Below are 12,100 nucleotides of genomic sequence, written 5' to 3'. Positions count from 1 at the left end.
TTGGATTTTTTGAAATAACTTTTTTCTATATTAAAATTATTATTAATTCTTGTCAAAATTGCATTCCTGACATAAAAACGAATCGATTCACGTATATAAAGTATATATTTTATCAAAATTTATAGAATTAATAAATATTTTAAATTTTCACAAAAAATTGAAATTTTGTATTTTTTGAGAATTTATCTTAACACTTTAAAATAATTATTCTAAAATAAAAAATTAAACAATTGGTATATATTATATTGAGGAAGCTTAATGATCATGAAATGAACAACTTGTTTATATTATATTGAATGAACGCGAGAGACACGCGTAATTTTGGGAACAGTGAAAGCAGTCTTGTTCAGTCCTGCATTAGGCTTATTATAATTATTATTATTGTAAATGTATTTTAATTGTCATTATAGCTACTTGATGTACTCTCTGGACATACGAGTCATATGCGACCATCATGACGTGCGATTCATATGCGACGCATATGAGGACGCATCTGTGTGGTCCAGTGATAGCACGAGGTGCGAATTATTTCGCACGCATGCTAGCACTGTGTCTGGCACAGTGCGCGCACTTTGCTATCTGGGACAATTGATAGAATTATAACACTGAAAATAACACTATAATTATTTTACTTTGATAATATTTAAAAAATATGAGGAACACATGAAAACATATATGACACACATGAATTAGTGAAACATAAACAAATAATATAGGTTATGTTTTGTGCTTTTCATAGTCAACAATTTAACCACAAGCAGCGCTGGTGTTCCTTTCGGTATTATTCACTCACTATTCGGGTACCGAAATCTGTCCCACTTTCAATACAAAATTTGCATGGTCGTTCGGTCTTCTTATACTACTTCATGTCTTTAACGTATAAAAAAAATGTTTTTTAAATGCCATATGAGGATAAAGCAGATTCGGAGTATGATAATAAAGAAAAATGCTTAATCAATAATTTTAAAAATGAAAATAAATACAATTTAATTAATTTGAAAATAAAGACAATTTGATTAATTTGAAAAATTTAATTAGTGTTTAAAATAAACGAATGATAAATTTGATTTAAATTATTTATGTCAGTTTGCTTATTTACAGAATTTGTGGACTTTGAGAATGTGAAACATTTCTCTAAATTTCCTGCGTCTGTAATTTCGCTCACTGCAAATGATGTTTGTCGAATCGAAACTAAAAAAATTATCATTCTCATGAGCATGTGTTACCAGAGCTGTTCTTCTATTATCATTATTGCAATCCCTTTTATGTTCGCTTAATCTACTTTTAATATATCTACCAGTCTCACCAATGTAGCAAGCTCCACATACTGGAGCAGGGGATACTGTAAACCAAATGCGATTTAAGATCAAATGGAGTATTGTCCTTATTCTTTGAAAAAACTTTAAATTGACAATTTCATTTTATTTTCATTAGATGCAAAGTCACTTTTTACAAACATACCAAAAGATTTGGTTTTGAAGTGTGTTAAGCTAAAATGGAGGGAGATTAGACAACACACGGATATCCCTGACGATATATTTATTGATATTTTAAAATTTTGTATTGATAATGCGTATTGTTGTTTTAATGGTAAATTTTACAAACAAATTTTTGGAACTCCTATGGGTTCTCCATTATCTGGTGTCCATAGCTGACTTAGTAATGGAGAACCTAGAAACGGATGTTTTAAGAAAATTAAATTTTGAATTACTTTTTTATTTTAGATACGTGGATGACATCATCACATGTGACCACAAAGATAATGCTAATAACCTTTTAAATGCTTTTAATAATTATAATAATAATTTACAATTTACCGTTGAATTCGAGAATAATAATAGCATTAGTTTTTTGGACACCCTTTTTATCAGAGAAAATAGTTCTATTGTAACGAATTGGTATCATACAGATACCTTTTCTGGTAAATGTATAAATTATATTTCTAATGTATCCATTAACGATAAAATCTCAATCATTTATGGTTTGGTAGACAGGGCCATAAAAATGTCGGACCAAAAATTTTTACAGAAAATTTAAATTTTATTTATGACATATTAATTAAAAATGATTATCCTAGAACTTTTTTAAATAAATATGTAAATATTCGCTATCAGTTTCTTGTAAAGGATAATGTGGTAAATAGACAGAATTTTGATACTACAAATTTAGTTGTTTAGCCATATGTGAACGAGTTACAATATTCTTTGAAAGAATTGTAACATTTAAATCTTTACACAACTTTCAAACAGTTGTGACCGACTCTACAACAATATAATTTTTCAAAAAATTGAATCTTCATGGACCGACTATACAAAGACCGACTCTACACCAATATAATTTTTAAATATTTCGAATCTTCATGGACCGACTGTTCAAAGACCGACTCTAGACCAATATAATTTTTTAATATTTCGAATCTTTATGAACCGACTGTTCAAAGACCGACTATACAACAATATAATTTTTCAAAATTTTGAATCTTTATGGACCGACTCTACACCAATATAATTTATCAAAATATTAAATCTTCATGGACCGACACTACAAAGACCGACTCTACACAAATATAATTTTTCAAAATAATGAATCTATATGGACCGACTCTACAAAGACCGACTATACAACAATATAATTTATTAATATTTTGAATCTTAATGGACCGACTCTACACCAATATAATTATTCAAAATATTAAATCTTCATCGACCGACTCTACAAAGACAGACTTTACAGTAATATAATTTTTTATATTTCGAATCTTCATGGATCGACTGTTCAAGGACCGACTATACAACTATATAATTTCTCAAAATGTTGAATCTTTATGGACCGACTCTACACAAATATAATTTTTTAAAATAATAAATCTTTATGGACCGACACTACAAAGACCGCTTCTACACAAATATAATTTTTCAAAATATTGAATCTTAATGGACCGACACTACAAATACCGACTCTACACAAATATAATTTTTCAATAAATTGAATCTTTATGGACCGACTCTACAAAGACCGACTATACAACAATATAATTTATTAATATTTTGAATCTTAATGGACTGACTCTACACCAATATAATTATTCAAAATATTAAATCTTCATCGACTGACTCTGCAAAGACCGACTCTACACTAATATAATTTTTTAATATTTCGAATCTTCATGGACCGACTGTTCAAGGACCGACTATACAACAATATCATTTTTCAAAATTTAGAATCTTCATGGACCGACTCTACACCCATATAATTTTTTAAAATATTAAACCTTCATGGACCGATTCTACAAAGACCGACACTACACCTATTTAATTTTGAACCTTCATGGACCGACTCAAAACCAATATAATTTTTCAAATATTAAATCTTCATGGACCGACTCTACAAAGTCCGACTCTACACAAATATAATTTTTCAAAATTTTGAATCTTCATGGATCGATACGACAAAGACCGACTCTACACAAATATAATTTTTCAAAATATTGAAACTTCATGGACCGACACTACAAAGACCGACTCTACACCAATATAATTTTTAATATTTTGAAACTTTATGGACCGACTGTTCAAAGACCGACTCTCAACAATATAATTTTTTAAACTTTTGAATCTTTTGAATCTTTATGGACCGAATTTTCACAGACCGACTGTAAAACAATACAATTTGTTAATATTTTGAATCTTTATGGACTGACTTTACAAAGTGCGACTCTACACCAATATAATTTTTCCTAATATTGAATCTTCATGGACCGACTCTACAAAGACCAACTCTACACCAATGTAATTTTTTAATATTTTGAATCTTCATGGATCGACTGTTTAAAGACCGACTCACAGTGTGTTAATTTTTGCATTTTCGCGTTCAAAACCTAATTTCTCTTGAAGGAATTGACCAAAATAAAGCTAAATAAATTTAGAATATAGGAAAATTATAGAGAATCCTTGATCTAATTTTTTGAGCTTCTGGGAGTTGAGTAAAGTTAGCATTTTTTATGAAAAAATGACAAATTAGAGTTTAAAAACCTGTAAATCATGACAAAACTTAATAAAACATCTTTTTTGTAATCATTTAGGATCACTGAATACAAAAATAAAGTTGGTGTTTCGAAATTCAAAATGGCAAATTCAAAATGGCGGATGAAATTTTCAAAATTTTAAAAAACTTTTAATTTATCCAAATTGTGGTATTTTAATGGTTTCGAGGTCGCTGAATCCAAACATGATGGTAAAATTAAAAAATTCAAAATATAGAAGAAAAAATGTAACTATTATAGCTAGAACTAGACAAGTGATACCTATCGATATTCTAAACACTGAATTAAAAGAAGGATATTTACCCTTGATAAAAACAACTGAAGGATTACTATTGGGTGAAGGAATAGTAACAAATCGCGATGGAGTTTGTCACATTTATGCCATAAATATGACAATTGAAGACGCAGAAATTGAGATACCGCCTCAAGAGTTAATCCCTTTCGAATGTTACAAATTACCAGGTGAAGATTCCAACGATTACTCTACAGAAGAAGAATATATACCATCAGTAGATACCTAGGATAGACCTAGGTCAACGATTAATAAAATGGAGACTAAAACTAAGAGATTAGGAGTATGAATTTAAACATAAATCAGGAAAACTAAATACAAATGCCGATGCTCTTTCTAAAAATGTTAATAAAAAAATAAACAAAAATTCTCAAACTGAGATCGAACAACAAAAACAAGTTAAAATCCTAATTAATAAAAAACTTGATAATGACCCAAAGAAACCACCGACAAAAGTCTATGTGAATCCTCAAAAATCAAAATTACAACCTCAAAAATCAAAATTACAACCCTCAAAATCAATATTAAAACCATCAACATCAAAATGTAATTTTAATCAAAGTACAATAGGATCAAGAGTATCAGAAAGAAGGGCAACACAACCTAGAGTAATAACAATAGATAAAGATTTCAGACGAAGATATTACTGAAGAAGATATAGAGATACCAAATCCTCCTATTCAAAAACCTAGTAGAAGTCTGCTTCCTAGTTTGAAACTTCCATCAGCAGCTACAAAAAACATGCGTGGACCTAAAAGTGCACCTCCACAACTGTTACCCAAAATTGTAAATTTTTCAAGCCCAGAAAAAACAGTAGTAACGGTAAAACCACCAGTTAGTGAGAGCGAAAAAAGTTCTGAAGAAGAGGAAAACAATATGATGAACCTAAGTAGAAAAGAAATAGCTCAGGATTTAAGAAACTCTATAACCCGTTTTAATAAATCTTTAAAACAACATGAAGATTGGTTAATGGACTCACCACAACCACCCAGAGATTGGATCGTACACTCTGACGGAAATAATGATGAGACCATTCATAAAGCAGCTAATGAATTGATTCCCGGAGATCATTCAGAATTCTCACAAAAATTTGATTTATATTGGGATTATGCTAAAGGTGCATCCATATGGGAAAATAATGAAATAGATAATCCCGATAGTGAAACTTCAATCAATGAAATCACGAAACCAGAACAATCAATACATCAAACTCCGCAGAAAAATGAAATAGACAGTAATAAAACCAAAAACGTTACTTTCAGACCCTCACCATCAGAACCTAACACACCTGTATTTTTCAAAACTCCAAAGGCTATGTTAACACCTATCACACTTCATTGCACGAAACAGATGTCGATACAGATGATGAAGATGAAGAAACCACAGATGATGATAATGAAGATGAAAAAGAAGGAAACGAAGAAAAGGAAAACACCAATGAAGAAGAAGAAAGTGAAGAGGAAGAAAATACAGATAACGAACCAAAAGAATATAATTTTAAATCGAATTCTATGATAACAATACCAATAGAAAGTATTCCTCCAAACTTACCCTCAAGTTATTCTAAAATTACAGAAAAACTTTCAAATATCACAAGCCATAGAGAAAATCTAAGTTACCATCGAAATAATTATGTACATTTTCTATCAGCCGATTGTGAGTTTACCACTCCGATAAGCAGACTACTTATAGATATTGCAGTAATAGATCCAGAAGAAATAAAGAATAAAAATCCCATTAACCCTTTAACGACGAAATGTGCTACTTTTCAACATGAAATTCAATCTCTTACAATTAGTAGAAAAAAGCCATAAAAGTTTTTAAAAGTCCATACCCTACTATTTTTGGGGTCGCTCTTTCGAATGGTGTGGTCAAAATTTTCAAAAAATGATATTTAACCCTTCTTTTTTCAAAAATACTAAAAAAAGTCAAGTTTTTTTAATGTAATTTTTTTCAAAAGAATTTTTTTCTGTGTCTTAACGCTTTTCAAATAGAACAAAAAGTATCAAAAACGTGTTCCCGATAGTTGTACTTGAAAAATATTCATTTCTAAATTTTATTTTTTTCGATTTTGAGTTTAAAATGGCGCTTGAAGGACAAAAAATTTTTCTTATTTTACGTAAGATGACAAACTTTTCAAAATTGCTCAAATCTGATTGAAATTTGTTACTCAGGGGTTTTCGTGGTCGCTGATTACGAATTTGAAGTCTGATTTCAAAATTCAAAATGGCGGATCCAATATGGCGGATGACTTTTTAAAAAATTGATCGGATTCGCTTGAAACTCGTTACTCGGGGGTTTTCAGGGTCGCTGATTACAAATCCGATGTTAGTTTTTAAAAATTCAAAATGGCGGATCTAATATGGCGGACGAAATACAAAATTGTTCAGATTTGCTTGAATCTTGTTACTCGGGGGTTTTTGGGGTAGCTGATTACGAATTTAATATCAGATTTTCAAAATTCAAAATGGCGGATCCAATACGACAGATGACTTTTTTAAAAATTGATTGGATTCGCTTGAAATTTGTTACTCTACGGTTTTTTCGCGTCACTTATGACGAATCTGACGTTAGATTCAACAAATTCAAAGTGGCCAAAGTATAATGAAAGACTAATTTTTTTAATTTACTCAGGTTTGCTTGAAATTTGTTAGTGTGGTATTTTTAGGGTGGCTGATTACGAATATGAAGTCACATTCCAAAAATTCAAAATGGCGGAATTATTATACTCTTTTTGCTCTGACTCTACCAGTATCAACTTATCTATATTTCACAATATGTGACAGGAAAATTTAAAAGTGATCTCTGGTACGAGAAAATCGATGTTAGTTTTTCAAAATTCAAAATGGCGGAACGAATATGACAGACGAAATTAAAAAATTAGTCGGATTCACTTGAATTTTTGTTAATGTAGGGTTTTCGGGTCCACTGATTGCGAATCCGATGTTCGTTTTTTAAAAATTCAAAATGCTTGGTATAAAATAGCTATATGAATTGGTAAGGATATTTTTTTTACACCTAGTCTGCCATATCGATTCCACCATTTTGAATTTTGAAAAACTAACATCGGATTCGCAACCAGCAACTCCAAAAACCCACGAGTAACGTGTTTCAATCAGGTTTGAGATATTTTGAAAAATTCGTCCGCCATTCTGGATCCGGCATATTGAATTTTTTTAATCTAACGTCAGATTCGTCATTATCGAACCCAAAAATCGCAGAGTAACAAATTTCAAGCGAATCCGATTAATTCTTAAAAAAGTCATCTGTCATATTGGATCCGCCATTTTGAATTTTGAAAATCTGATATCAAATTCGTAATCAGCTACCCCAAAAACCCCCGAGTAACAAGATTCAAGCAAATCTGAACAATTTTTGTATTTCGTCCGCCATATTAGATCCGCCATTTTGAATTTTGAAAAACTGACATCGGATTCGTAACCAGCGACCCCGATAACCCCCGAGTAACGAGTTTTCAAGCGAATTCGATCAATTTTTTAAAAAAGTCATCCGCCATATTGGATCCGCCATTTGAATTTTGGGAAATGGACATCAGATTCGTAATCAGCGACCACGAAAACCCCTGAGTAACAAATTTCAATCAGATTTGAGCAATTTTGAAAAGTTTGTCATCTTACGTAAAATAAGAAAAAATTTTTGTCCTTCAAGCGCCATTTTAAATTCAAAATCGAAAAAAATAAAATTTAGAAGTGCGATTCAATGGGAGATTTCAGCTTTTTCGGAGTAAGTAAACCAATTGCAATGAAACTTAGGAATTTCAATCTACACATAAAAAGAAACATTTTCACCAAATATTACGTCAAAATATTCAGTAGTTTTTGAGATGTCAAAATTTTGAAAAAATTTTGAAATCGTTATAACTTCTTTCCATCTTAACCAAATCACTTAATTCTTTTTGGAAAAAATTCAGCATAAAAAAACGAAAAATTTTTGTTATATTATGTTTATAAAAAATTTTTATAAACAAAAAAGTTATTAAATAATAATTGAATAACTTTTGCACGACTAAACGAAATTGAATGAGGCAAACACTAAACAAATCTTCGCTCTGGTTTTTTTAAGATTCCGAAAAAAACATGATACATCACGAAACATTTCTATACAATATTTTAATATTTTTGTTCACTTTTAAGCGTAAACATTAGAAGTTTCTGCTACTTTACGTGAAAATTCAGGTGCGCGCGCAGACCTCTCTTTCTAATCATCTACGAATTTCCGGTTTCAGAGAGAGAGGTCTGCGCGCGCACCTGAATTTTCACGTAAAGTAGCAGAAACTTCTAATGTTTACGCTTAAAAGTGAACAAAAATATTAAAATATTGTATAGAAATGTTTCGTGATGTACCATGTTTTTTTCGGAATCTTAAAAAAACCAGAGCGAAGATTTGTTTAGTGTTTGCCTCATTCAATTTCGTTTAGTCGTGCAAAAGTTATTCAATTATTATTTAATAACTTTTTTGTTTATAAAAATTTTTTATAAACATAATATAACAAAAATTTTTGTTTTTTTATGCTGAATTTTTTCCAAAAAGAATTAAGTGATTTGGTTAATGATGGAAAGAAGATATAACGATTTCAAAATTTTTCCAAAATTTTGACATCTCAAAAACTACTAAATATTTTGACGTAATATTTGGTGAAAATGTTTCTTTTTATGTGTAGATTGAAATTCCTAAGTTTCATTGCAATTGATTTACTTACTCCGAAAAAGCTGAAATCTCCCATGGAATCGCACAGAAATGAATATTTTTCAAGTACAACTATCGGGAACACGTTTTTGATACTTTTTGTTTTATTTGAAAAGCGTTAAGACACAGAAAAAATTCTTTTGAAAAAAATTACATTAAAAAAAACTTGACTTGACTTTTTAGAAGAACACGATAGAAGGGCGCGAAGACTATTCAATAGACTGAGAGAAGCTAATTTAAAAACTTCAACCCGACAAGTGCGAATTCCTAAAGACCGAGGTAAGCATACCTGGGACATATTATTAGTGAAGACGGGGTAAAACCAAACCTAATAAAATAAATCGCGATTAAAAACTTTCCCCCACCAAAAACACCAAGAGACATTAAAAGTTTTCTTGGCCTTTCGGGATATTACAGGCGTTTATAAAAGACTACGCAAACATGCACAAAGCCTCTCACAGAATTGCTAAAAAAGGACACGCGTGGAAATGGGAAAACCACAAAGAGATAGTTTTTCTCGATTAAGACGATATTTGTGTAAGGAACCGGTCCTCCAATATCCAGACTTTAACGCGACTTTTAAACTAATTGTGATGCCTCCGAGTATGCGGTAGGCGCAATTTTAACTCAAGAAAAGGACAACATCGATTTGCCTGTCGCGTACTATTCCAAAATTTTGAACGCCAACGAACAAAAATACCCGAAGGCAGAAAAGGAGTGTCTCGGCATTTTATACGCCATGGAACATTTCCGACCCTATCTCTATGGACGAGATTTTATTTTGGCTTGCGATTTGAACCAGTTCACTGGATGACCTATATTGAGAATCCTGGAGCCCGAATCCAAAGATGGAGGATTCGTATGCAGAATTATCAATATAAGTTTGAATGCAAACCTGGAAAATCAATAGAATTGTTGAAGCACTATCCAACAATCCTGTTGATCATTCAGGTGAGCCCAAAGCTGGTTCGGATTCCAACTGGTCGGATTTACCCTCCTCTGATCCGGATAACCTAAGCGGCCACATCGAAAGTGTCGAAACAATTAAACGATTGTGAGCCCTAGCCCTAAAGCCTATCGAGCTTTACCCATTAATCGTTCCTCCACTAGTAAAGCACAAGAAAGTGCGCGAGTGAATCCTAACGATCCAAAAGACAAGAAAAGGTTACTTCAAAGGCCTACCACATCATTAGAGCGAACCGGAAGCCTAAAGGAAGGGTTAAAATCTAAAGGATCAAAATCAGGAATTCCTGCAAAAGCCGGAACAAAACAAAAGGTTATTGACCCCACCCTCACCAAGAAACCAGCAGCGAAGGGAGGATATCTTGGACAACCATCCACGAGTCAAGGACAACAACGGCAAAAAACTATTTTAAAGAGACCCAGCAACCTGGAGGTCAGATCTGGTCCACCTAAATAAATCTCAAAAAGCAGTCACGTAAGGCCGAACCGAAACCCAAATCTGAGCCCAGGGGCAGAGGAGACCAGTAGGCAGCACGAATTCAGCGAGACCTACAGGTGACGAAACCTTCCGCCCCACTAAAAAAATAATAATAAACGCAGCAGACGAGAGTTGCATCGCCAACCGCCTGCGCCCGCGCAAGGGTGCCATTTCTGTAGACCCCGACGACACCGACCCTACACTATCGTCCACTACTGAAGCAACTTCGGAGGAAGAACCAGAAAGGAAATCGAGGAGTTGTCAGAGGAAAATTCTGATCCCCCTGTTTCCGGAAGGCTACAGTGCCTTCCCAACCTTCCACCTCACCTTCCCTTTCTCAACCCTCCACTTCCAGAGACAAAACCCTGGACGCATATACAGACGTCTACGTTGATGGAGCATGTTGCGAAATGGCGGATCCAGCCCGAGAGCCGGAGTCGGCGTTTGGTTTGGTAAAGATCACCCTCTCAACGTCTCGCAACGATATAGAGGCAAGCAAACTAACAACGCCTCAGAAATTGAAGCAGCAGCAACTATTGCTGCTAAACAAGCAATAAAAGCAGGAATTCGAAATAAAGGATCAACACTGATTCCAAATACCTAGGCAGAGCGTCCAAGAGTGGGTACCAGATGGCAGCAGAACGACTGGAAGACTACTGAAACAAACCTGTAAAGAATCGAAAGGTTTACGAAAGTTGATAAGACTCTGAAACCTTTGGATGTAGTCTGGAAACACGTCCCCGGTCATGAAGGAATTCCTGGAAACGAAAATGCTGATCAACTGGCAAGAGAAGGAACATTAAAGGATCCCGAACCTGATTCATCATCATCTTCTGAGTCAGAATCAGAAGACTACCTCCCGACCAAGTAGTCATTGAAGGGCAACGAAGGCAGCCAGCAACAGCAGCAGGATGAATCAAGTGATCAGGAGGACCAACCCAAGGATGATCCTATAACCGAAACTCAACATCTTATCCAGGGAGTGAATGAATCATTAATAAATTCAACTCCTTCACAGGCGCAGGAGCAGGTGACTCTAATCTCACAAACAACACCCTATTCTGGGATTATGAAAGGATTGGACCATGCTTCCAGAAGACAGTGTGTTTCAGGGACTGGTGAGGATGATCAAGAGCATTTGGACTACTTGAGGACCCAGGATCCGTTGATGAATATGACGATGGACTTTCAAGAAGAGTAAAGGAATTTCTGGATAAATACAACCAGAGCCGAGCTAAGGATCAATCGGAAGGAAAATCCGACGATCCTCTCGAATATCGACCAGCCGCTGAAACCCTGCCTATTCCCAAGAAACCCATTGACCACCTGCCCGCCAGGACCCAAAAGAAAGAGCATCGTTAGATTCAAGGAAATGCCAGACGTCTTCGAAGCAGCGAAGGGATAACAAATCAAAAACATAAACCTATCAATATTTCAGGAACTCTAATAGCCCCTTTGCACAATCAACCCCCTTACCGATTTAAGAGTAACTTCGACATCTAAAGAAGCTTTAATCAATAGAAAAGCAAACTCGAAACCAAGACGAATTCAGCGGGATAACACCCGATAAGGAGCATGGGAGGTCGAAATGTCACTAACCGGGCCTAACGCACTTTTA

At 33.7% G+C, this 12,100-nt stretch overlaps 1 protein-coding gene across 1 annotated transcript; it reads left to right on the top strand.

Annotated features, from left to right (window-relative positions):
* Nucleotides 1–454: 454 nt before the first annotated feature.
* LOC122510488 lies at nucleotides 455–11,683 on the top strand. Its single transcript, XM_043625172.1, has 9 exons — nucleotides 455–518; nucleotides 4,283–4,504; nucleotides 4,969–5,568; nucleotides 5,646–5,990; nucleotides 9,993–10,095; nucleotides 10,152–10,437; nucleotides 10,779–11,032; nucleotides 11,158–11,319; nucleotides 11,377–11,683. The coding sequence occupies exons 1-9, from the start codon at nucleotides 455–457 to the stop codon at nucleotides 11,681–11,683; spliced, it is 2,343 nt and encodes a 780-aa protein (XP_043481107.1).
* Nucleotides 11,684–12,100: the final 417 nt, after the last annotated feature.

Source organism: Leptopilina heterotoma, unplaced genomic scaffold (genome assembly GCF_015476425.1).
Source record: "Leptopilina heterotoma isolate Lh14 unplaced genomic scaffold, ASM1547642v1 Lhet_6803, whole genome shotgun sequence".
NCBI classification, from domain to species: Eukaryota; Metazoa; Arthropoda; class Insecta; order Hymenoptera; family Figitidae; genus Leptopilina; species Leptopilina heterotoma.
Note: the sequence above shows the minus strand (reverse complement) of the source record. Positions and strands in the feature narration are given on the sequence as shown.